Source organism: Lepus europaeus, chromosome 15 (assembly GCF_033115175.1).
Source record: "Lepus europaeus isolate LE1 chromosome 15, mLepTim1.pri, whole genome shotgun sequence".
Lineage (NCBI taxonomy): Eukaryota > Metazoa > Chordata > Mammalia > Lagomorpha > Leporidae > Lepus > Lepus europaeus.
In genome coordinates this window covers 81,825,109-81,852,230 of record NC_084841.1, presented here as the reverse complement: position 1 = coordinate 81,852,230, position 27,122 = coordinate 81,825,109, and the positions used below count along the sequence as shown (strand labels likewise).

Sequence of the window (27,122 nt, the reverse complement as noted above, 5' to 3'; positions counted from 1 at the left end):
GTTGTATTCTGAAATACTGGAAACCTAGATATTCATAGTGAGAGGGAACAGGTACTGAGAAATGAAATTACTTTACTTGGCTATGATTAATTCCAATTAAAGACTGAACTTTTAACTAATTTATGACTTATGAGAGGACCCATAACTCTGCCAATCAAATAAAATGATTAATAGTATTAAAATTCCTTTAAGCGTAGTGTTTTCAGTACCTTATTTAGCAACTATTCTTATCCCAAATTAACAGTTTAGTTATAGTATTAATAGTGTTTGCATGTATGGTGAATTATTGATGTGATCAAGACTCAAAGAAATTTCCAAACAATTATACAAAAAAGAAAAACAAAACAAACAAAACACTTTATTTTCCACAAGGAAGAGCAATAGGAAAAATGAAATCATTTCCCACATATTGTTTTCTTAAAACAGAGCCTACAAGGACATATTCAGCACCAAATAAAAAAAGAAAAAAATAGAGAAAAATTACAAACAGCCATAGAATATAATCTATAAAGCAAACATTTAATATTGCACTTTGTTTTGCTAACATTTTGGATTTTACTTTTCCTAATTGAAAAATCAGGAATCTATCATGAATACTGGAATACAACTGTGAACCTCACATCATATGTCAGGAATTGACCAATATTTAGGAGAAAGTAATGCCTCTAAATAAGAGTAAGGAAATACTTTAGTGGAGAAAATAAAACTTTATTTAATAAAGTTTTATAAATTTAAAATGTTATCACATTTTGTGATCCAGTGCCAATGATCAGAATATTGGTCATTCTTGCTTCATGTGTTACTTTAGAGTATATGATGATCAGTATTCCAATGCTATGCATATCAACAATTGTTCCCTAGTCTGTTAGACATAAGAAAAAAAGAAAAGGGATTTTCTGACAATCCCCCCAAACAAAAATAAAACCACCAAATGCCCTTAATGCCAAATATTCCATTAGCTTCTTTTGAGGGGGACATTCACAAAATGATTTAACAACAATAAAAAAATATTTCACCCCCATTTCCTTATTATCTAGTATTAGTTTGCTACGGGAGCCCAAACCCTTTAACCGAATCACTTAAAACGCGATTCATTTTACACTGGGCTTTCTTCACCCTGTCAGCATTTTTCAAACATGAATTGTCTTCCATGTTTTCTTAAAGGCCACTTATGGAAAAGCCTATTTGTTTTGTATGAAGCTTTAAGACAGTATTTAACCAGGTCAAGCACCAAACCAGAGTTACTATTATTTTCAGCCACTTTATTAACTGTGGGGTTAAATGGTAGGATAGATGTACTACCCATTTCACACATATGTTGCAACATCAGAGATGCTGACTTTTATTAGAAACAGTTCTTTCTTAAAAAAAAAAAATCAGTACACTTGGTATCTTGGAACACGTAGTTTTAAATGTTGTTATGAATGCTGGTATATTTATTATGAGCCAACTGTAAATTATCTTTAAATGATTACTTTTCCTATCTTCTCCATGTAACTCAAAGTGAGTGATTTCTCATGTTTAACAAACTGTTCTGTAGGTAATGGAAAAAAAGCATTTAAATTTAAAAAACCACACACACACACACACACACACAAAGACACATACATAAAAATTCAACTGTTATCCCAACAAGCATCCTAGTTTTTGTAATTATGAAATTACACACTTCTGGAATAAACTTGGGTTTTCACACTCCACCAAGATAGAGCAGGATTGCAAATGTGTAACTTGAGCTCTCTAATGTAACCTCAACATATATATATATTCCTGCTCATTAAAATGCTTGCCTCAGCAAAAATGATTTCCAACATATGTGTTTTGGAGGTAATTAAGTAACTCTATAGAAAAATAAATGCACTTTCCCCTCCTTTCCCCAGTGACTGGTAAATTTCCATACTTTAAAATAATAATAAAAAAAATAATTTTCAAGAGCAACAGCCCTTAACTCTTTGCTGGTGCTTGCCATACTGCCTTTCTGTACTCTATTCTTAGCTCTGCTAGTTTCTTCTTTTATGTAATGATAAAAAGGGGATGTGGGTGGGTTATCACTTTTGTGTATGTCCCATTTCCAAATTTCCCTCTCCAAAGAGCCAACCAAATAAACAAACAAACAAACAAACAAAAAAACTCAACAGTGCAACAAAACACAAATAGCATTCCAACAGTTTGGCAAGTGATGCGTTCACCTGAGATTAAGTGATTTTAGGCAGTCAGTAACAAAATGCTGCTTTGCTGTAATAGTAGAAAGGCAACAAATTCTTAAAAGAAACCAAGAAGGTATACAATCTTGACAGTCTTATTAGCTTCCTCCTCTTATCTTTTACCCCCACGTATCTGTTGCGTATCTACTACAGTAGGCTGCAAAACATACAGCAAAAAGGATTGGCTTGAAGGCATTTGATGTTTGTAAATAAATCCACAACAGGATCCAAGCTGAGGAGGTGATACATGGTCAGCCTAGGAGGACGATTCTGAGCATGTGCATACGCAGGTCAAGTCCAGGCTATATTAAATAAAAAAAGGTCAGTGCGTTTTTCTCATGTTAAAGTTTTTTCAAAGCTTTCTTTTGTTCCTTGTTGTGCTGATCACAAACAAGTTTTAAGAGTATCAAGAGTCTGGCAGAAATGGAAAAAAAAAAAAAAAGCTGTAGTGACATCGAACCGCACAATGTAAGCATTGAGCATGTGCAAATTTTCAAATCAAAAGAAGGAATGATCCCTCTTTACAACGTGGTGTCTTGACACGTATGACCATAGGCTAAGAAGACTGCTCTTAGTATGTGCCAGTTTTAAAGGAGAAAAGCTTAGATCTTCAAGCATGTTGGAGCAGTCCCAGAATGTTGCTGTGTAGGCTTCTAAAGCATCATCACTGCTTATTTCATGTATTCGCCATTTTCTGGGCAAAAGCAATTCCACTTCCACTGAAAACGTGTCTCCCAAGATACTTCTCTGTCCTCAGCCGGAAGAGACATAGAGTTCGGAACCCACATCAACTTGATTCAGCCAAGTGTTCCTTCAACGAGAGGGGCAGGATGGCCTATCGTCTGCTGACTGATCAGGATTTGGATCAATCTAGAAAGAAATGAGAAAAGAATTTTAGCAATTTGATGAGGTCTACAAAGAAAGCAGCAAATGACTGATTTTTGAGCACTAATGAGAAATGTAATCAGAAAGAAAATATACAGCTTATTAGCAAATTATAACCCATTATTTCCTTTTCACATCTGAAATGCTTGCTGTATGGGAAGGAAATGATGCTGACATTATCTTACTGTTAATCAAAGATGGACCTTTGTTAAAGACCCTTTTTATTCCCCACAAAAAAAGGGCAACTCCTCCCTTCCCAGGCTTTGGGAAGAAAGAAACTGTACACAGTGCTCTTGGTGCTTTTGTGAGTAATTAACTCATGGACGTGAAATCCTACAGAATGCCTAAAATATAGTGAGGACCAGGAAACAGCATCGCTGAATCCCACACCCGAGAGGTGTCCTGACTATTCTATCTCTGGAGTGATTTTCACATATAGGTAAACTTTATGAAAGCAAACTCATTTCAGTTGCTTCACAGGTACAAAAACTATGGCCATAGAAAGGCAAATCAATTTATAAATATATTTTTATAGAAATATCTTTTGAACAAGACTTGTCCTACCTACTTACATTTAAATGTTGAGCAACCCAAAATATTCCAACTTTTTGAAGGGAAAAAGCCAAAACATTTTTAATTAAATATATCCTGAACCTATTTTATCTAAGCTAAGCTAAATTATCTAAATTATCTTTAGTTCATTTTAAAATGAGGCAGAATTTCTTCAAAGTGAATTAATATTTATATTGCTATTATTTTAAAATTTCCCTTTGGACAGCCACTAAACCTTAAGTCAAGATAGAAATGACTAACTTCATGAGACAGAAATGTCAGAATAAAAATGTAGTAGCAAAACCTTTAATGAGTAACAGAAAATTTTGGCATCAAATAAGAGAAATTTTATGATTTGGAATTAATAGGATAGGAAGAATTATGTCTACTTAAGAATTTGCAAGAATAGATTATAATAGGTCCTCCTTTTGGGGTCTATTTATTTTTGAGTGGACACCCTCTCACAGAAGCCCTGCCTGATACCCAGGGCCCAAAAAGCTCTGCCTCAAATGAGCTATACATTCCTGTCATATTTTAAAGTAGGATTTTGCTTTTAAGTTTGTTTTTCTCACTACCTGTGCACTTCTCCCAAGTAAGGAGCATGCTGTATTGTATTCATATCAATATGATAAGAATGAAAATCGTCTCTAACAGTGGGAATGCTGTGGGGGATGTTACTGCAAACAGGCTATTTTCCCCTGAGTGTTAAAATGTGCAAGAATTAAATTGGACAAAGACCATGAATAACTTAAATTCTAGCTACTTAATCAATGCTTGCAAAATACCTGTTCTGTTGCTGTTCAAAAAACATGAAAATACTCCCTCAAAAATTAAAATGAATGGGACTAGATCTTTATCTGTTTCCCCAAAAATACTGAACAGTGTGTGTCAAATTTAATGAATGCTTACAATCCTAATCCTAGCTTTTAATCTATTGCTCTTAATTATTTGTTCTACTGTTTTTAGGATAGTCAAGACCTAACTGTATTTGTAAAAACATCTACAATGTTCTTTTTCAAGAGAACCTACCCATTTCACACTTAAGGAGTGCTTACCTCTGAATAAAGAGGTGGAGGCAAGAACCGAAATTCCTGTATATATGCAAACAGTGGTCCTTGAAGTGCTCTCTCAAAGTCATCACAAGCATTCACTGGTGCAAGATTGTTTCGCCTTTGTTCCTCTGTCACCACTTCTGCATAGCTGGGTGGTGCTGAAGGAAAAAGATACACGCAATTCGAACAGCACGTTCTTATGCATGTCAAGATACACAGAATAGTAGATATTAAAATGGAATGTCAAGATAAAACAGTAATTTATTTGGTGATTAAAACTAGAGAGACATACAATATGCAAATTAAAATTTAACATTAAGGACATGTCTACTCTCTTTAGGGACAATTAAGTTTATCTAGGGTCATGAAATATCAGAAGCAAAATAACGTTCTTAATAATAATAAGAGATTAAGCTTAGATATGTAATTACCTTCAGGTCTTTCAGGAAGGGATAAACCGAGCCAGTTCATATTCATGCTACACTGACTGCTTACACTTGAGGTTCTGCTACCAAATGGATGTAGAGGAATAGTACCGATGACAAGTGGCAGATTAAGAAATAAATCCATAGCTCCAGGAATATCCACATATACCTAACAGTAAAAGAGACATTAGGTTTAGAATGCCTAGTAAAATTTATGTCTTAAAAGTGAATAACCTAATTTTAATGTTAGCTGAGGCTCCCATTTACTTCATTTTTTACTTATACACATGAAGTTCCTCTTTACATCTACATTTAAGGTAAAGTTAGTAATTACTTCAAATTATATAAATATCTGCATATATGTATATATATGTAGAATATAAAAGTCAAATCCTGGATGTAAAACAAAATATCTTCATAACTTTAAGATTTAAAAAGAACTTAAGAAAAACAGCAGCAGCAAACAAAACTTTTAAATCTATACATACCATTAGAGAATATTCCACACGAATTATACTACAATCTAGGATAGAGGGAGAAACTGGTGGAATTTTCAGCAATTTGCCATTCCATGTCTCTGTCTTTCCAGATGATAAGGATTCCCCACGCAAGTTGGCAACAAGCTGTTTTACTTCCTTCATTTTCCCTTTGGCATAGAAGGCCTGTGTTTGGTAAATGGCTGCCTTTGGCACCACCATTCGGGAAGAGCAGTTCTCAATCTCAGCAAATATCTGAATTGATTCACCTAGAGAGGGCAAAAAATACATGTATCTACTGTTTAAAAAAAAACACACAAAGCAATATGAATTCTTAAAGTAATTAAGTTAGAAAGTTCATGGATAAGAAAGTGTCCTAGGACTAACCAAGTACAGAGTCAAAAATGAGCTTCTTAGTTATATGAGCTACAAAGACCATATTACAATTTGTAAAATGAAACTGGTTATGTACAATTTGTGATACTAAACCAAATAATACTGCACTATATGTATCTTTAGTAGCAATATTCTAAGTTTACATACTGAAGTTAAATGAAGAAGGATAACATACATACCTGGGGTATAGCCCTTCCTTTCAATTTTGGCACTTAAGGATATTGGGCCTGAGGTACAGAACCAGCAACAGAGAGTCTTTTCTTTTGTGCCAGCTTGGGGTGACTGTAAGAAATAAAAAGACCAATGTATGAATTGGCACAGTATCAGAATATTTTAAAAAATAATCCTAAATTCATGGAGAAGGTAAAATTAAAGTATTGCTTTTTTCCCCCCCCGTACCCTTATATATTTTATTTTAAAAACTACCAATGGCTTCTTAATGAAACTATTATTTCTGTCTTCACAAAAATTTCTATTCAATGAAAGAAAAAAGGGTAGAGGGCTTAACACCCCATCAAATAAACATGATTTTAAAACCTACCTATTTACATATACAGTAATTAAAGATGAACCAACCATCCAAACAAACAAAAAAAACCCTTTCCGCTTTCCTTAAGTGCCTTAAGAAAAGGCAATGGTTATAATCCCAAATGTTAACATCTTTGAGAATGTAAAAATCAGTATATAAAAAAAGGAAAACTGTCTATTTTGAAGGTTAATTCTTTTGTTCTGAAGATGTTATCATTTGTTTAAACTAAATAAAGTTTTTTAAGTCAAATTTAGATTTCATAAAAATAATTCCTTTTAAAATGGAATTAAGTTTTTTCATGAAAGTGATGATTCCCCATTATTTGACAACTATCCCTATATTGGAATAATGCAATACAGTATGAATTTTAGATGACAGTATTTTCAAGAAAGTGATATTTTCTTACAATAAATGACATTACTGCTGCTGTTGGTTTTCTAAAATCATCCAGAAGATAAATCTCTTTTTTCGATATTGCTGTCATATTCTTGGTAAGAGATACTTCATACCATATATACTGGTCTTCATTTACTTAAAGTTACTATAATATCAAAAATAGCAGCATATTCTTCATCAATTTGTATGTCATATTTAAAAATATACATTTATGGAATTTTAAAATAAGACTACTATTTAAAATTTATGAGGATTCCATAGTTTAGTATTTAAATGCAAAAAAAAAAAGAATGAAAAATCTAATCCACTCTTACCAGTAATGAAGGAGTGTTGATATCTATATGCTCAAAGACTGTAAATTCCTTCTTTAACTTTACTGGTAGAAGCCAAGGCCTGTGCAACTCGGCTTTCACCCAATAGCGCACACTGCCATGTCGGCCTTCGAATGAGGTAGCAAGTGGTCTGTGCAGAATATAAAGGTCAATATATTAATCTTATACCTCTTTCTAAGAATTACACAGTAGGTCAGAAAAAGTGTTAATGTATTGTACTGTTTATGTACCAGTGAGCATCAAATAGATAAATCTTAAAATTTCCAAAGGGATATGTCATCGGGGAAAAACATTTTACTTTCACATAGCAATAGTTAATAAATATCATACAAATTTTACTCTAAAAAGCCAGAAGAATACAATTCCTTTAAAGTGAGAAGAGGCTACTCTTAATGCTGGTGGCAAAATAATAAAAGTTTAATGAGCAGTGCCTGAAATGGTCAAGAATTTAACTTAAAAATAAAGAATGGTTTTAACTTTCTATTCAGAAATTCTAGACACTGTTTAAACATTCAGACTAAACTGCCTACAGTGCTCCACTTCTCATTAGCTGGGAATTATTACTTCTTTATATAGCAACTAATTAAGGTCTACAAAAAGCCTAGAATAGTCATTATAGTTTTAAAAATTTCACATTTCATAAAATCCACTGAAATTCTGAAAACCGGTTTTTACATTTCCCAGTTTACTCATGTTCTCATTCTTTCTTGGCTATGTTCCCTACCTCTATAGGCTTAAAAAATAAAAACATACCTACTGAACTGTAGCGAAAGAATCAGAACTGTTTTGGAACTCTGTCATTTTTACTACTTCTGGAAAGTTTTATCTCCATAAATTTACTCTCTTTTTCATAATTTCATTAGAAAAATATCCAATATGTTTGAATTATTTATAAACTAGAGTGCTAGTTTATACTCATAAGCAGCACTGATGTTTTCACCTTTTCTTTTTTTGTTTTTGCATTTTTCACTGCCATACTAACTTATAGAGCACAGAAAAATAAAATTCAGTACTTCTAAATTTTAAATTTCATGCTAGTCTTCTAGAGTTTATGACTGTGGTTTAGACTTAAAAATTAAATGACTTCTGAATATATTCAGGTCCAGTATCTGCCTTATTGTATTCACAGACTAGTATTTTTCTCAGAAACATTAAAGTTCTGTATTCAAATATGAAGCTGATAATTATGGTACAGAAACTATTCTAAAAAATATCTTTTATGAATTCTATGGACATGTATCAACCCAAAGACTAGAATTAACAATATAGAATTATGTACATTTGGCAGTTGCAGCCAAGTTTATCCTCCAGAACAATCAGTGTTAAGTGCCAGTTTACAGGTTTTAATGTCTTACAAGGCATCATTAAGGAAAAAGTTTGTATCTCTCTCAACAACCTGTTATTACATTAAGGAAATTGCACATTCCTTCCTCCTTTCATACCAGGTAAGAAAGGATGCTCCCCTCAAGCCCAGGTCTACCACTTGTGCCACCTTCTCAGTAGCTCTTTGCACACAAGCTATTGAATTCATATCAGAAGAACATCACTCCTAAAGTTCACAATATTCCTAATTATTTTTACTTTCATAACTTGCAGCTATTGGTTAGCCTTTACAGAAAATGCAGAAAACTGGATTTTATAAACCAAGACTACTGCAACTTGGTAATAAACTAAGTGCTTGTTATTTGACTAGCAACCTCCAATTCACTGATGTTAAACCAAACATTTCATATTTTAAAAACCTCATTAACTTTGGGACTGAATACTAGAGTTGAGGTTCCTTTTCTATAATTTTGCCACAGATTAAAAAGTTGCTTCTTATGTTTAACATATTGTTTTCCTCTAGCAAATTTAAGTAAGGAAAAGGGTTTTTTTTTAACTGAAAATATTTTAATTTTGAATATTTAATTTTAAGAGACTGCTGTTGACCATGTGTGCCTATAACTGCTGAACACCTGTAACACTTACGTCTGTGGAAGCTCGAAGCTGAATGCATACTCATGCCTTCCTGAATGAATAGTGTTGAAGCCTTCTTCCGAATTATCATCATCTAAAACAAAAACAATAAACTCATTAAACCTTTACACTCCTCCAGGTGGCCGAATCTAAAACCTGTTCACATTATAAATCGAGACAAAAGCTTTAGACTTGAGTTCCAGCGCCATCCTCATCACTTCCTGTGGATAAATAAAAAGCCAGTCTTCCACTGCCTCCTCTGTAGAATGGGGATAAGGAGAAATTGTACCCACAGTCCCCGCCTCTTGTTTTCCCTAAGTGGAAAAGAACCAAACCTATAAAGCGCCCTACTCAGCAAAAGCTTCAGGTGTGAAACCACACTAAGAAAATGCGACCTTTGTGTTCAACTGGTCATATTGAGACTATACAAAAACTGTTCATGTAAACTTCTTCAAATTACGTCCCATCGGTGGGGAGGGAGAAGGAGTAATACAATAGCGAAGATGTTACAATCCCAAAACCACTGTAAAATTTCCTGCCCGAATAGACATTAAAACAAAAATAGGAACCGTGATTTTCGTATCAGTTTCATAGCTAAAAATAATTACTTAGGGTCCTAAAACGGTCAGAATTCCGAGTTCATCATGGAACAGCCCCAGTGTGCATCTCTATGATCTGCCTGAGCTTATCCTAAAGGACGAGATCTGAAGGGTGCCCAGGGCGTACCAGGAAACACTAACTGTCCCACTTCCTTGAAAAATGAAGTCTCATCAGGTCCTTTCAGTCGCTGGCCAGATAAAGGAGCTGAGCTGGCATCGGACACGCCAATCCTGCCGGCTCCACGCGCGGCAGGTGACTGGCAAACCACCGAGACGCCGACAGCGCGGCCGGGCTGTGGAGGCCGAGCGCGGGTCTCGCGGGTCGTGACCAGAATCACCACACCCCGCGTCTCCTCAGCGAGCGCCCCGCACCGTCACCCCTCGGAGGGCCCGAAACCGGTCCCACCTGGGAACTTTTCCCTCAGCCAACCCCGGCGTCGGCCCCGGAACCAGGCGCCTTCCTGAGGGCCGCCGGGGAGAAGGGTCAAGGCGCCTACACGCGCACACTCTCAGCCTCAACAGCCTGGCGACCGGCTCCCGTCTCCACGCTAATCTCCCTCATCCCTCGGGCAACTCCCCTGGGCGGCTCTCAGCCCAGAACACCAGCCGGAGGGTTGGGGGCTTTAAACGCGCCCCCCTCCAAGGCGCCCCAAACTTTGCCCTCCTCGGCCTTTCTTCCCTTCTCGCTGCCTTTTTGTGCCAGCTCAGCAGTCTCATGGAGGCGAGCGGCGGCGGCGGCGGCGGCCGCGCCGTGGTAAACAAGTGCCTGGCTGTCAATCAAGAACTAGACCGGAGCAGGAGAGGACCGGCCTAAACCGGCGCGAGCAGATCCCAGCCAGCCAGTCAGCCAGCCAGCCCGCCCGCGCGCCGCCGCCGCCGCCGGCCGCGCGCTCCGCTATACATACGGCATACGTCGCGCGGCGCTCGCGCTCGCGCCCGCGCAGCCTAGCCTGCTGGACCGGGGGCGGGGCGAGGGCGCCGCCGCGCTTCCGCTGTACACGCCCCAGCCGGCGACCGGTTCGATCTGGCTCGGGCCACCCTGACACCTTTACAGTTGCGAAGGGAGACTGGGCCGGGGAAGCGGGGGGCCTGAGGCTCCGGGAAACAATGGGGAAGGGACCTGGGACGCTCGCCGAGACCCCCCCCTCCCGCCCAGATTTCCGTCTCTGAAACCACTTTTCTTCGCCCTGGCCAGCCAGTGCCAGACTTCCCCTCAGGTCACATCGAGGGAGCCGACTGCTGACTGGACAGGTCGGCCGATGAGCTCTGTGGCGGCCGAGAGAGAAGGGAGCCACTCTGACACCTCGCCCGCGACAACGGGGGCCCGCGCGCTCTCCTCACGCCAGCCCCCCCCCCCCCCCAGGAGGGTCTCTGGCCGAAAGTTGCGCCCAGGGCGACTCTGCACCTGTGAGAGCCGGCAGAGGCTCGTGCCCTGTAAGGCGTCCCCCTCGTGGCCCCAAGCAGGCCGAAGAGACGGACAGCAGGGCAAGCCGCGACACGGGCCCCGGGCGCCCACGGAAGCCCGGGAACGCACCCGAGCGAGCGCGGGCGGGGGCGGCCGCCCGGGAGGGACCTTTACCGGCGCACGCCGGTTCCAAGCCGCGCCCCAGCCGGCCGGAGCCCACTCTCCCCACCGGCGCCGGCCCAATCCAATCAGCGCCCGGCATCGCCTTAGCAACAGGCTAACAAACCTGGCTCCGCCTATCGCCGGCCGCCCGGGGCGGGGCCTCCGCTGCCAGGCTAGTGTGAGAGCTCTCAGCTAAAGTCATTGAAACTACTCCAGGCAGAAGCTCGTCCACGCGTGGCCGGCTTCGGGGGGCGTCCGGCTGGGTGCGGGGCGCTTAGTTTTCCTCACCACGAAGTCGAGGTGCAGCTAACGACCTTGCTTTCCGCCCCAACGCATTGTTCTACTTTCCCTTCCCGGCAAGGCTCAACTCTTTAGAGAAAAACCTTTTGTTTCTTCTCATTTTATAAAAGGCTCGAAATCAAACTCGCGTGTCCGCTTTGCAACATACAGCAGAACTGTCATTAGGCGCTTTGCATTTCCTATCAGAGTTAAAGCTTGGGAAGATGAGCTGGAAATTACTTCAAGATGCAAAGCCACCTAGGTGAACTGTGGAAACCCTGCCGAAGAACTGATTTCACCTGAGCATTTAAAAAAAAAATGCAATAATGCTGTAACTCAAAGCTTCCCTTATTTCTCCCTTCCCTTAATTCAATTAGCATTTCCCTGGGATGTATATCTTGAATATAAAAACGCAGATAAAAACGAGCCTCTTTCTGAAAAAGTCAGCATTTGCACTAAATACTGCATTAAAAAGGAGAAGCACAAAATTACATAACCAGTTTTAACATTATATTCTTCTTGGGCTAGGAATTAAGTCATCGCCACCACCTGACGCGTGTAACCAATCTGCTGAGAGCTGCACAAGCGCCCCTCCTCACCACCCCCCAGAACTGGTCCGAAACAGGATTGAACCGCTTCTAACAAAGGGTGGAAACTTAGAAAAACAAGCTTAGAGTCTCCTATATTTCCACAATGTAGCCATTTAAACAATAGGTGGGAAATCTCAGGACCCCCTCTCCCTTGGACAACCCTCCATCTCCCCCTTCTAACCAAAAATCAAGTCCAGTGTGCGGTCTACTTTTCAATTCCATTGGACTGGCAGGGGTTTCATTGAATGCACGTTCCAAAGTTAGACATGATGCTTGGAGAAGAAACTGCTGGTCCTGAATGGCTTCTGAACCTGACTGAACACCGGCCACAGTGATAGATACTGTCTTTTGAAATAAGGAATGCTTGGTGCAAAATTCCCAAAGCATTGGAAAGAAGAGGTTAAAAAAAAAAAAAAAAAACACGTGGGGTGTTGGTAATACCATATGTCAAAATAAGCCAGGGAAACCCTCTCTCAAAGAACAATGATCAATTCCTTATAAAGTCCTTTGCACGTTAATATTCAAAGGAAATACATCTACTAACCCTCCTAAAATGTTATTTCATTCCTTCATTCAAGCTCAGGTTTTGAGCTAAGGTTGCAAAGGAAAAGGAAAAAAAAATTTAAAATCTGATGCCGGACCGCAGCTTTCAACAATTCATTTGAAAACGTAGCAGTAACATCATGGACTCGCGGACAAGCAGAATTTCCGAGTGAGGTGCAAATGGACCGCAAGTGCGTCTGGCACAGCCCGAGCCGGGTCCAGAGGTGGTGGAGACGAGGTGCAGTTTGCAGTCGCTTTGCAGATGCCGGCATGCATTACAGCCTCACGTCAAGGAGAACCCAAACCTCGCAACTTTGCTAACCTCTAGCAAACGGCCGAGCTACGCTGCGAGAACCACGTCCACCCGAGAAAACCAGCCTGCAGACTTCCGAGTGGTAGGAAAACTTACCTCTTTCGTGCCCGATTAAGATGTCTTTATGGTTGAAATATTCTACTTCTTCGGTGTAATTCTGCGTGTAGGCGGTATTGGAGCCGGCGTTTCTAGACTCCGTCCAGCGTACTTTCGCATGTCCTCTTGCATGAATTTTAAGCGATTTTACTCTGATTTCCCCAGTAACTTCTAAATTCACCCTTCCTGAGACAGTATCCCCGCTGGAATACACGGGGACATTGCTGTCATTCAGACAGTCAAAGCTTATTGTCAAATTCTTCACCTTCCCCAGCACCATGTTGATAACAAAAATCTATAAAAAATAGAATGTAAGAGCCCCAAAAAAGTCAAGATCGCATATAAAATGGGATCTTCACTCAACACTGATCTATGTCTCTGCCGTGCAAAAATGAAAAGCCTTGCAGGCAGGATCAGTGGCTCCTTACAGATAGTTCATTGAGAGCTCTTAAAAAGTCAGGGCAGCAGAGAGGCTGCGGCGGCTCCGCGCGCCCGCCCGTCTCAGTGGTCTCCTTACAAAGACGGGCGGCCGGAGCCTGCCAGCTCACTTTAAGAGCAGCTTTGTGAAAAACAACCCCAGTGCGCACGCGCACGCCGCCGCGGCCGCCGGCCCCCCGGGCGCGCGCCCGCGCCGCGCCGCGCGCGCGCCCCCGCCGGGCACGCGCGCGGGTACAGTAGGCGTGGAGCCGGGGAAGCCGGCACGGGCGCTGCCGGGAGGCCCGGCCTGACTTCGCTGCATTGTGGGCTCCCATTGGCGGGCGGGCTGCCGTAAAGCCCCGGCGTGCTCCCCGGAGCCGCTGGCCGAGCGGCCTCTGACAGACAGACCGCCGGCGGCCGCGTGAGCCGCCGGGGCGCTGAGGGGACGCGGGCAGCCGGGAGCCGCCGGGGCGCTGAGGGGACGCGGGCCGGGCGGGCGGCCGGCCGGGAGCCGCCGGGGCGCTGAGGGGACGCGGGCCGCGTGGAGCAGCGGCCGGGCCGGCGCGCGCGTTAGCGGCGCTGCGGGGATTCGCCCGCCGCCTGCCTGGGAGGAGGGAGAAGAAGGGGGAGAAACCGGTTGGGCCAGCGGCTGGGTGGCTGAGCCTGGGCTAACGACTTTCGAGAGGAAAAAAAAAAAAAGTCCTGAAAACTGGGCCAGGAATCGTGTTCACAGACAAGAGCAGTCTCGGCGTGGACTTTATATGTGTCTGTAGCTTCTGTAGACGGGGTGGAAATGAGCTCTCTGGAGGCCAAAAGGGGACGTGCGCAGCGGACACCCTGAGGGAGCGAGGGAGAGGCGCAGGTCCCGTCCCCTCGGGGAGGCTGTGCCGGCTCCGGCTGCCCCCGAGCGAGTCGCTGGCGACGTTGAGGGCCGGCAGCCCGCTTCCCCCGAGGAAGCCAAGGTCCTTGTTAGGGACACCACCCGTGGCTGCAGCCCTCGCGTCAGCAGTGCCACCTTGCAGAAGGCAGGTGGCACGGCGGCTCGGTTCACATCCCTGGTGAAGAGTTGCTGGAGCGCGAGCGATGGTTTGAAGGAGCGAGATGTAGCGTGTAGAAAGCATAATTCTTAGTATCAGTGAGGATATGGATTCTGCAGAGCCTCGGTTGTCCGCTGGACTGTTTAGCCTAGTCATTCTCATGCATCTTAAAGATACGTACAATTGTCTTTTTTATTGTGAGTGTTTCGGTAAAAAATAGCAGAGCCTGCGTCACGCCCCACTGGGATTCAGAGTGTAACAGCACAAACTCGTGTAGATTACTGGCCTCCGCATAGCTGCTTACAGGAGAGCTATAGAAAGAAAAAGATGGGAATCTGAAGCCATATATACATAACCAGAAATTCTTGGGAAGGTTTTTGGCTATGGCTGTGTCCATTCGTTTTAGATTCTTTTGCGTTGTATGTTTGGGTAGATTGAGCCCGGGAGTCACAATAAATGATACTCGGCCTTGCTGTTTTGGAGGAAGTGAAATTTTACTTGGTTGGGTTTTAGTTAACAAAGCAATGTCTAAGGACTCCGGAGCAATAATCTGGAAAGGGTAAATCTGAAAACGATTTGGACGGTGAATAATGCCGTTTATATGAGTTTTAAGGTTTAAAAATAAGAATTTGTGTATTTCCGTATTGGAAAATTCTCCCCTTCCTCCCCCCTTGGTTGACACCTGGTGGAAAATCTAGGTAAAGTACCTGGGTCCTTGTACTAGCTTAGATTACAGATACTACTTATGTTTTTCCGCCCCCTAGCGGTAGAAATGGCGAATTTGCTGGAATGTCAGCTTTTCCTCACCATAGGGTTAATGGTATTTATTAGGCATTACAATGACATTGAGCAAGAGAGATTTAAATGTGCAACACGGAATGAGTACATAAATTCACCACTAAATGTATAGTTACTGGAGGCTAGTCAAGAATGAGTATTTTAGAATTTTAGTAAGATTAATTAAAATTTAATTGTTTCTTAAGAAATAAGAATTCTTAAAATTTAATTGTTTCTTAAGAAATAAGAATTCTTTAAAAAATAAGAATTAGCTGTGTAAATAGACTAGAATTGCATATAAAAAGAAGCCCTAGGATATTTATCCACATTTTGGAAAGTTGTTTTAATACATTAAGTGATTGATTCACTATATGCCTTGTGTTTAAAGTTTTTAGGGTCTTTTGAATCATTGCCATTATTATCTATTTTACTGTTTTTCTTTATTCCTTGCAGTGTCTTCCTAAATAGTAACTGACAGACTGCTGGGAAATTCTTATCTGCCACCATTTTTGCTAAGGAGCCCACTCGTTTGCCCTTTGTATCATCTTTCTTCTCTGTAGACGGCTTCATGACTGTTCCTCGGGTGTTTTTAATTATTGGCTTCATTTTGTTTTCCTCCTCCTGTTTTCTCTAACAATGAAAATCCCAGAGACAGAGACCCCTAAATCTTTAACTTTTTCATTTCTCAAAGAAAATGAAAAAGCCCTTAGACCACATTTTGATTGTTTCCTCTCGTGGCTTTCATAGCCTCGCCTTTGCCAGACTCCCTGGCTAATTGTCTGTACATTAGTCACCCTGGGAATGCTGTCCGGTGGCCCTTGTCTCTGGCTGTTCGGCTTGCTTCACCGGGCTCCGACCGTGCTTTGCACCAAATTTTAGCTATTCATCTTTACCACCAAGGCTCTTTCCTACCACCCCGGCCTACGTCTCATCTGCTATCTCCTCCTACTCATCTGCTAACTCTCTATGCTCCTGTCAACTGCATCTTCTGTCCCCTTTGTTAGCTCATCTCACTGTTGCCAATGTGCAGTTACGCACTGGTTCCTGTGCCCAGAACAGCTTCCCACTGCTGTCTTATTTTCCTTTCCCATCTCACCCCTCCAGAGACTCGCTTGGCACAACTGAGTAGATAGAGTAACTAGCCCCTCTTTCATGGCTTCTAAGGTAGGCCATCTCTTTTTATGGTGTATATACTTCTTGAATTTTGAATCAAATGGCTGTTGTACTTTGATGTGCAGAAGTTTGCAGTGGATGCTGGCTCAAGTAGTTGTCCTAGCCCTGGTGTTTCAGCCATTTGGGGAGTAGATGAAAGATCTCTGTCACCTTGCCCTTCAAGTAAATGAATCTTTTTGAAAAAAGTTTGAACTCTGTCCAAAAAACTGATAAATGGTAATTATTATCATGGTATGTAATATTGAGATATCTCAAACTGACTACCAAGTATGTAGTTTTTCACATATCAACTATATATACAAAAGCAAACCATTTTAATGGCTCAATGTGGGACACCTAGATAGAGTTCTGGGCTCCTGTCTTTGGCCTGGCCCATCCATGTTTATTGATAGTATTTGGGGAGTGAACTAGTTGATGAACCAAAAATATGAAATTCATGCTTAATCTTTATCTTAATTAGCACCTGACAGGTTTGAGTGCTGTGTAACTAAGGTTTTATTTTATTTTTTGTAAGTCTTAATCCTCTATTTCAAGGTTTTGTAACTCTGACTCAACCCTTTAACATTGTCAAAATGCAACAGGTTTGACTTTGGTATGGAGACTGGAGTAAAGATTTGATATATTATTAGCAAAATGAGTAATATTTTAAAAATATATTTGAAAGTGAATTACATATTATTTTGTTTCATTCTTCATTCTTAATGGACATATAAAGTAAGTTACAGGTTTTGTGGTAAGTTCAGAAACAAATTTATTTTCTGTTCTCCTTTAAGAAATAGTATAATTTGTGTTGTATGGGTATAATTTAACCTGTTGTTTTTTTATAACTTGATTAAAAGAATATCTACCCAGAGTTATCATTGTTAATATTTTTACATGTTTCTGTCTAGATGTATAACCAAAAAGCAAACAAATAAATAAAAAGCCAGACCCCACCGCTTCCCCATGGGTCCTTCTGCAAATCCAGAAGGAGAGGAAAACTTGGAAGAGTTTTTTCATACACAGGTAGCAATGAGAGATTGTTGCAAGGTCCCACATTGGGGGAGGGGCCTAAGGACTTGGGACATCTGCTGCTGCTTTTCCAAGCGTGTTAGCAGAGAGCTAGATTGGAAGTGGAGGAGCTAGGACTTGAGTTGGTGACCATATAGGGTGCTGATATCTCAGGTGGTAGGTTAGCCCATTATGCCACAATGCCAGGCCCCATAAATAAATCTTGAGTAAAGAGCTTTTTTTTTTTTTTTTTTTTTTTTTTTTTTTTTGACAGGCAGAGTGGATAGAGAGAGAGACAGAGAGGAAGGTCTTCCTTTTGCCGTTGGTTCACCCTCCAATGGCCGCTGTGGCCGGCACATCTCGCTGATCCGAAGCCAGGAGCCAGGTGCTTCTCCTGGTCTCCCATGCGGGTGCAGGGCCCAAGGACTTGGGCCATCCTCCACTGCCTTCCCGGACCATAGCAGAGAGCTGGCCTGGAAGAGGGGCAACCGGGATAGAATCCGGCGCCCCAACCGGGACTAGAACCCGGTGTGCCGGTGCCGCAAGGCGGAGGATTAGCCTGTTAAGCCATGGCGCCGGCCTGAGAAAAGAGCTTTAATTCCTGAGTTCAGCAGCTTTTGGATATGTGGCCTAGTGGGAGGTGTATGGGATGTGAGGTTGAAGCCCTCATGAATGGATTAGTGGCTTTCTCCCATGGATTCTGGCTCTCATGTGCCTGGGTTTCCATTGGAGCAGATTGCTAAAGTGAGGCAGTGCCTTGTATGCCACCTCTTTTGAATGTGCTTCCTTGTGTTCCTAATTTCTGCCACAAGTTCAAGCATCACTAGCCCCTCATCACATGTGACCACCTTCCCAGCCAAGATCAGAGCTATGAGAAAAATGAACCTCTTTTCTTCATAAATTAGCCAGTCTCAGGTATGTTGTTACAGCCACAGAAGAGGGGCTAGAAGGATAATTATGAGAAAGAGGTGATAGGGCTGTTTTGTTTCTAGTACTAGCTTTTCTCATCTCTACAAACCTCAGTGATTTGGGGTTTAATCACATTGCTTTGACAGGCAGAGTGGATAGTGAGAGAGAGAGAGACACAGAGAGAAAGGTCTTCCTTTTGCCGTTGGTTCATCCTCCAATGGCCGCTGCGGCGGGCACATCTCGCTGATCCGGTGCTTCTCCTGGTCTTGCATGCGGGTGCAGGGCCCAAGGACTTGGGCCATCCTCCACTGCACTCCCAGGCCATAGCAGAGAGCTGGCCTGGAAGAGGGGCAACCGGGACAGAATCCAGTGTGCCGGTGCTGCAAGGTGGAGGATTAGCCTGTTAAGCCACGGCGCCGGCCTGTAGTGATTCTTTATAAATATTTTTCTTTGTATCTTATCTTCACATAATTAAAGTCACTAAAAGTTGGCTGTTGTTCACTCAAAATGAAATCTTAGCCACTGGTTAAGTGGGAGGCAGCATGGTGGTACAGTGGGTTAAGCTGCCACCTGCAATGCTGCCATACCATTTCAAGAGTGCCTGTTCAAGTTCCAGCTACTCTGCTTCTGATCTTGTTCCTTACTAATGTGCCTGGGAAGGCAGCAGAAGATGGCCCAAGTACTTAGGCCCCACCATCCACATGGAAGCCCTGGCTTCAGTCTGGCTTAGCCCAGTCTGTTGTTGCTATTTGGGGATTGAACCAGCAGATAAACGACTCTCTCTCTCTTTCTCTCCCTCTCTTCTCTCATTCTGCCTTTCAAATAAACAAATAATTTTTTAAGTTGGTTAAGTGAATGGAATAAAAATCACCAAAACATCAGTGAGGAAGACCTCTCTGGGAAGTGATGTGTGGAGTGAGACACAAGATAACTGTGCCTTGTGGATGTCAGGACAATGGAGCATAAGCAGAGATATCACATACAGCCAGTATGTCTTGCAATGACAGGAGGTCAAGAAGATTGTTCAGGCGGGGTTGGGAAGCTTGGTTGATAGCAGAAGATGGAAGTTGAGGAGGTGGTGGGTGTGGTGATTGGTGTGGGTGGTGGGATGAAGCCATGTTTTTCCTTTGTAGCTATGTAGAATGTGGTACATTGTCCAACAAGTCAAAAAAAAAAAAAAAAAACCATGAGATTGTACACTTAATTGTGTGGGTTGGGCTGGGGGTGGAGGGGGCAGGGAATCATTGTTGCAATGCCTGGAATAAAAGCATATTTTATGGCAGGTACTATGCTTTTATCACATTATCACATTATCTTATTTGGTCTTTTTAATGATTCGGTGGGGGTAAATACTGTTCTATGCATTTTGTAGGCAAGGAAACAGGCTTAGAGACATTAAGGAAGTTGATCACATTCAAACAGCTGGTAAATGGTGGCACTAGGATTTGAGCCTGTGTCCCACAGCACTAGGCTAACCTGAAAGCAAAAACGGGAGGGCTGTTTTTCCACCAGTAAGATGCGCCACCAGCAAGAAGGCTTCTGCAAGCACCCACCCCTCACTTGGTCTGGATTGTGTGTTTCTCTCCTGTGTTCACAGCCCCTTTTAAAATCCTATTCCTACCAGTTTTGTATGTAGTTTGCACATTTATTATCTCTCCAATAATACTCCAAGCCATTTCCAGGGCACTTTCCAGGTCTTATCTTGAGTACTCAAGCGTTAATCACTTTTATATCTGCAGCCCTTAGCATAGTACCTGGCAAGTAATACACACTCAATAAATGTTTATTGATATGTGATAGACTGATAATGGAATGTTATTAAGCGATTTTCCATTGTATTATGGGACATTTTCCCAGATAACCACATGAAACTGGTGAATTTAATAATTTTCAGCCATCACTTGATCACTAGCATGAGGTAGTATCCAATTCTTAAAGTAAGTAAGAGTTACTGGCCTTTACTATAAATTTTTTTGGGAGTTAAAACCAATAGTTTTAAACATACATATTTTCTTTTAGCATTTTTCTGCTTATTCATACTTGATACTTCAACCTGCTTTAAAAAAAAAAAAGAATGTATTTATTTATTTGAAAGAATTGCAGAGAGAGAGTGTGAGAGACAGAGATCATACATCCGCTGGTTCACCTCCCAGATGGCACAATGACCAGGGCTGGGCCAGGCTGAAGCCAGGAACCAGGCGCTTCATCAGGATCTCCCGCATAGGTGGGGCCCAAGTACTTGGGCCATCTTCTGGTGCTTTTCTCAGGCCATTAGTAGGAAGCTAGATCAGAAGTGAAGCAGCCAGGACACACGAACTGCTGCCCATATGAGATGCCAGTCACAGGTGGTGACTTTATCTGCTACACCACAATGCCAGTCCCTAGTGTAAGGCTGCCACAAAACACACCAAACACCAGAGTAAGGGAAGGGGTTTATTGGGGGAACCCCAACAGACCGGAGGGAAGGGACGGAGAAGGAAAGGAGAGAGAAGGAGAGTGTAAGAGAGATCAAGAGACAGCCACATATTCAGGAACCGGTCCTCTTAAAACTGCCCAAGGCAGGGGCAGGGAAATAGGAGCAGTGAATCCCATTAGGATGGAGGTGGAGCTGACATCGGTGGTTGGGCCATGTGGTCACCTGGCTTTCAGCAATGACGGCCAGTGCTAGATCCTAGGAAGGTGTCCAGATCTAGCCATAGATGAGACTGCACCCTTTTACTAACACCCAGCCTGCTTTTAATTGGACCTTAGGAAAAGCACACAACTGTTTGTTCTGGCAGAGATCAAAATACCTGAGGGGAAGCTAAATGAATCTTGGAATATTGTTTATCTGTATTTTTATTTGTTTTGCTTTTTAAAATGTATTTATTTGTGTGAGAGAGGAGAAAAAAAGGGGCCTCTATCCACTGGTTCACTTTGTGAATGGCCATAATAGCTAGAGTTGGACCAGGCCAAAGCTAGAAGCCAGGATCAATCCAGGTCTATCATGTGGGTGATCGGAACCCAATTACTTGAGCCATCTCTGCTGCCTTCAAGGTCTGCATTAGCAGGAAATGAGTCAGGAGCCAGGGCTGGGTATGGAACCCAGACACTCTGATGTGAGCTGTGAATGTTTAAAGTGCTAGGCTAAGCACCATAGTACATAGATGGCATTTCAAATATTCTGAACCGACAATAATAAAAATGTTTACTTTAAAGGTCTTAAACATATAATATTTTATTTGCTATATAATATTAAGATTACATATGAGACTGTCAAAAATTTCATGGAAAATGAAATTAGGACTTTATTTTGGTACAAAAAATGTCCAATTCATGCATATTTTTTCATAATTCACATTTTCCATAAACTTTTTGAAAAGCCCTCATGAACATGGATTTCAAAATTTTTTGCAACAAAATAACCTTATCCTCTAATTGCATTTTCCACAACTTTTTCAAGTCTCATAATTTTGGTAATGTCTTAGAAATTAAAATTACCAAAAAAAGTTTTTTGGTGTTCCCTCATTTGCTTGGTCAAAGGTCTGGAAAATTCATTGTTCCCTTCACTGACCCTGAGAAGCCTCCCTCCAGTTGGCTTTGTTGGATTCACAGGTTTGATGAATTCCACGCCAGGTATTCAACCTCTCGTCCATCTTCTCCACTCCTAGCGGAAGGCTCTGTCACTACACAGAGGTAGCCTCCTGCTGCTGAAGCGTGGCTCCCTCCACTGTGCTGTGATGCCCTCCAACAGGTGTGTTTGAGCTGGAGGCTCTTCCTGCCTCACTCTCCAAATCCCATCCTTGATAAGCTAAATAAAAAAAAGAAGAAAAGAAAAATTGCACAACTGTTTCAATTAAAGAACCTGTGAGAATTAAATAACCTATGAGAAGAGAAGCATCAGGCAGTAGCTAAAAAGGAGGCTCAGTCAGGAGAGAACTCTTTTTGATGAAGGATAGCCTTCGGCATGTTTACCTATAATGACCTTGCAGCCAGTCTGGAAGGTGGGGTTAAAGATAAAGAAGAGACAGGAGTGGCTGCAGCCACACCTCTCAGCAGGTAGAGAGGTATCTCAAGGATTACTCATAAATACAGAGGGAAAAAGTGGGTTCCCACTTACTCACAGTGGGAGGTATAGAAGGACAAAATTACAACAATTACCTTTAATGAACTTAATTGGCTTTATTTTCAAGGTTAGAGTCAGGCAACACTCCATTTCGTAAAATAGAATAAGTATTTTGATGGGCTGAGCAGAAAAGCCTGGCTTCATAGGTTGAAAAGTGCTTGAGGAAAGCAGACTGACAATTTACTTTTCTTGTGAGGTGGGTGGGGTATGGGGAGGCAAAACCATATGAAAATACTGATTAGTTAATCTGATTATTTCAGGTTGCATCCTTTGGGTAAGAATTAAAGCCAAGTGACCTTCATTATCATGCAAACTGAAACTGGCCTGTCTGAGAAATTCAGTTGTTATCTCTCTAATCCTGACTTCTCAGAATACCACATAAATGTCTTGGTTTCAGCTTGGTGATGTGCAACTTTAGCATGAGTGACTCCATTTTGATTTTTAGCCTGACATGTTCAGTCTAGTTCCAAAAAGTGCCTCTTGTAAATAAATACAGATACTTATTTTCATTTTATTTGAGAGACAGAGATCTTCAATCTGTGGGTTCATTCCCCAAATGCCCACAACAGCCAGGGCTAGGCCAGGCTTTCTACATGGGTGGCAGGAATCACCTCCACCTCCTGCCTCCCAGATTGCTAGGATCTCGGGTGGAAGCTGGGATTCAAACCCAGGCTCTCTGGTATGGGATGCGGGTGTCCCAGGTGATGTCTTCACTAGGAGCACCTGCCCTGCCTCCTCTAAGTTTTATTTAATAGAGGGAAGAATGAGCTAAAGTTAACTTGCTCTGGCCGGCGCCGTGGCTTAACAGGCTAATCCTCCGCCTTGCGGCGCCAGCACATCGGGTTCTAGCCCTGGTCGGGGCACCGATCCTGTCCCGGTTGCCCCTCTTCCAGGCCAGCTCTCTGCTGTGGCCAGGGAGTGCAGTGGAGGATGGCCCAAGTGCTTGGGCCCTGCACCCCATGGGAGACCAGGAGAAGCACCTGGCTCCTGCCATCGGAACAGTGCGGTGTGCCGGCTGCAGCGCGCCTACCGTGGTGGCCATTGGAGGGTGAACCAACGGCAAAAAGGAAGACCTTTCTCTCTGTCTCCCTCTACTGTCCACTCTGCCTGTCCAAAAAAAAAAAAAAAAAAAAAAGTTAACTTGCTCTGAGTTTTTCCCAGCAGGAAGAGGAGTGAATTTTCATCTTTTAACTAGTATTTCTCTGTGTGGACATTGCTGGGGCAGAATCTGGTAGGAGATTTTTCTTTTCTTCCTTCCTTCCTTCCTCCCTTCCTTTATTTTATTTTATTTTATTTTATTATTTTATTTTATTTGACAGGCAGAGTTAGACAGTGAGAGAGAGAGACAGAGAGAAAGGTCTTCCTTCTGTTGGTTCACTCCCCAAATAGCCCCCACGGCCGGAGCTACGCCAATCCAAAGCCAGGAGCCAGGTGCTTCCTCCTGGTCTCCCATGCAGGTGCAGGGCCCAAGCACTTGGGCCATTCTCCACTGCCCTCCCGGGCCACAGAAGAGAGCTGGACTGGAAGAGGAGCAACCGGGACTAGAACCCAACGCCCACATGGGATGCCGGCGCCACAGGTGGAGGATTAACCAAGTGAGCCATGGCGCTGGCCCCTTATTTATTTATTTTTAAGATTTATTTATTTATTTATTTATTTATTTATTTATTCGAGAGGTACGCCACAACGTTCAGAGCTGGGCTGATCTGAAGCTAGGAAATTTTTCTGGGTCTCCCACGTGGGTGCAGGGGCCCAAGCACTTGGGCCATCTTCCACTGCTTTCCCAGGCCATAAGCAGAGAGCTGGATTGGAAGAGGAGCAGCCAAGACAGGAACTGGCGCCCATATGGGATGTAGGCGCTACAAAGAGAGGCCTAGCCTAGTATGTCACAGTGTCAGCCCCCTGGTTGGAGATTTGAGGAAAATCTAAGACAGTTCTGAAATCACTTGGAGAATAAGAAAGTGAAATGAGCAAAGGACCAAAAGATTTATAAGTAATGTGGAAATAGAAACTGAAAATGTATGTAGACAACACAGAATTCTTTCTAGGAGCCCCCCAAGGCTGGGGCTGGAGAAGACAGATTTCATCAGAATAACAATTGAAGCCTGGGATAAGAGAGTTGTGGTTCTTGTCTACAGACAGGTGGAAATGAAGAAAATGAATGTTGAAAGGTTGAAATAGTTCCTTAAATTATTAGGAAAGCAAAGGGAGCAAAGAGGGATCAGGAAGAACAGTAGATGATTGTTCAGGGACCATTCCAAGGTCCATGTGTGGTTTGGTCCCAAAAAATCAGAATCAAACTCTAACTTAAAGGTGAAGGGAATGTATCTATTTTAAGTGTATTGAACTTCAGAGATTTAAACATCAGCCTGAACAATCCTGTCTCAGAAATACAGGGACCATTGCAGCTTTGGTGTTGAGACTGAACTTCTATATTGTAAAGGCAGGACCCAGCATCTCGTCTGTCTCCCTTAGCACAAGGTGTCCTTGTCTGTCTTTTATCAAAAGGAGTTCACTGAATTGTGAGTTGCATAACTGGCCCTACAAGATTTTAATCAAAGTCATTTGCTTCTCCAGTAGATAGAATTGTTGGCCAGTATTGTCCAGAGGGATTTGTTTAGGGGAATTCCAGGTCCAGGCAGGGGAATTCCAGATCTGGAGCAGACTCCCACTCAACCTCAACCTCCCCTCACCCCCACCCTGCACCCCCGGACCAACTGGAGCCCACCTGGCTATCAGAAATCCCCTAGGAAGCATGGCATCACTGACCCATCAAAGGAAGGTCATGAGCTCCACTGACCAACCAGGAACTTAGACACGAGCTGATCATGCACCTCTCAGTCAATTTCAATCTGTAAGAAACTCACCCTGAATTCCTTGGGGAGCCAGGAATTAAGCAATAGTTGCCTGGCTCCTTGCTCTGCCCTTCTCGATAAATACCTGCTTTCTTTCACTACCCGATGTCAGCGATTGGCTTTCTGCGTGATTGGTGAGCAGACCCAGGTTGGGGAGTTCTATAGCCATACCCTCAACTACTTTGGGGTGTTGTTTGGCAACAACATCCAAGGTGTTAGGAAACAATGGAAAACGTCTTCAGATGCTCACTCTTGGGAAAAATCAGCACTGTCATTGTTTTGTTACAACACGTGATTCGTATTCTGAGATGAATGGCTTTAATCTGGGTCTTGTTGGGAGATTGATGGTTCTACCAAAACTGTGTGGAGTTTTGGGGAGTTCCTTAAGGCAAAAGCAAGGTGCTGTTTGTGGAAGGAAAATGGAAGCCAGGCTGGCAAAGCCAGCGGAAGTTCATCATTGGCAGATTTTATGTGTGAGTATTGGATTTATACAGATTAAAACATGATTTGCTATGCACAGGATGATAGTGAATAAAATGCTAATCCTTTTACTTAAATTTTTCTTAATTGCACAAAATAACACATGTACAGCTAAAACTGGAGTTGGTGTTGTGGCACAGCTGGTTCAGCATCCACCAGCCACACTGGCATCCCATATGAGTGCCAGTTTGAGTTCTGGCTGCTCCACTTCTTATCCAGCTCCCTGCTAATGCTTTCCCTGGGAAAGCAGCAGATGATGCTCTGAGTGTGTGGGCCCCTGCCACACATGTGGGAAACCTGGATGTAGTTCCTGGCACCTGGCTTCAGTCTGGCTCCTCTCTGGCTGTTGTTGCCACTGAGGGAGTGAACCAGCAGACGCAATACTCCCCCCCCGCCCCGCCTTTCAAATAAATAAATAAACCTTTCTTAAAGATGGCTGAAACTACCCCCATTCTTCCAAATTGCCAATGGATATGAAATAATGACCAAAATGTTGCTGTATATGACAGCAAAGGGGAGAAGCAGGTAGAAGGTAACAGATTGATTTGAAAATAATTGAACGTTTTCTGTGGTCCTGCTTCTGTCATGCACACTGTGGACATGACAGTGAATCATGAAAATTTTTCCTTTGCTTATGAGTTAAAGTACAATACAGTACATTGAAAACTTTTGAAGTCTTATACACACCGAAGGTTGATATTACTAAAAATGTGTTCATACTCAAGAAGACACAGGTAACTATATGTTCTCGACTTACATAATAAAATCAAATAACTGTCATTTTAGTTCTTTTTAAATATCCTTCCATTGTCACTACGTGTAAGAATTCACTTTTTTTTTTTAGAGGGGCTGTGGTTATTGTTCTATTTATTGGTGTTTTAGGGACAATGTGTAATTCCCATTCCAAAATAATCCAACCAACCAAAAAAAAAAAAAAACAACAACAACAAACAAAAAACAACAAACAAAACCAAAAAATCAGCCTAAGTTACAAAGTCACATGGGGGCCAGCGCCGCGGCTCACTAGGCTAATCCTCCGCCTGTGGAGCCGGCACTCCAGATTCTAGTCCCGGTTGGGGTGCCCCTCTTCCAGTCCAGCTCTCTGCTGTAGCCCGAGAAGGCAGTGGAGGATGGCCCAAGTGCTTGGGCCCTGCACCCGAGTGGGAGACCAGGAGGAAGCACCTGGCTC

The 27,122-nt window shown here is 42.5% G+C and overlaps 1 protein-coding gene across 3 annotated transcripts; it reads right to left on the bottom strand.

Moving 5' to 3' along the window:
* Positions 1–322: 322 nt before the first annotated feature.
* ARRDC3 (arrestin domain containing 3) lies at positions 323–13,715 on the bottom strand. Of its 3 annotated transcripts, XM_062212417.1 has the most exons (8): positions 13,191–13,715; positions 9,216–9,297; positions 7,230–7,377; positions 6,170–6,272; positions 5,607–5,863; positions 5,125–5,287; positions 4,697–4,851; positions 323–3,074 (listed from the first exon to the last, which is right to left on the bottom strand). In XM_062212417.1, the coding sequence occupies exons 1-8, from the start codon at positions 13,468–13,470 to the stop codon at positions 3,018–3,020; spliced, it is 1,245 nt and encodes a 414-aa protein (XP_062068401.1). In that variant the 5' UTR covers positions 13,471–13,715; the 3' UTR covers positions 323–3,017. The 3 variants fall into 3 exon arrangements, with proteins under 3 accessions (XP_062068401.1, XP_062068403.1, XP_062068402.1); XM_062212419.1 differs by lacking the exons at positions 7,230–7,377; positions 13,191–13,715 and having other exon boundaries at positions 9,216–9,299; XM_062212418.1 differs by lacking the exons at positions 7,230–7,377; positions 9,216–9,297; positions 13,191–13,715 and adding an exon at positions 6,926–7,066.
* Positions 13,716–27,122: the final 13,407 nt, after the last annotated feature.

Bases quoted from the DNA above. Each gene is read 5' to 3' on its own strand.
- ARRDC3 (XM_062212417.1), bottom strand. From the start codon at position 13,470: ATGGTGCTGGGGAAGGTGAAGAATTTGACAATAAGCTTTGACTGTCTG. The intron at 7,378-9,215 runs GTAAGTGTTACA...TATTCTGCACAG, and splicing joins AGCTTCGAGCTTCCACAGAC to ACCACTTGCTACCTCATTCG. The intron at 6,273-7,229 runs GTAAGAGTGGAT...TATTTCTTACAG, and splicing joins TCAACACTCCTTCATTACTG to TCACCCCAAGCTGGCACAAA.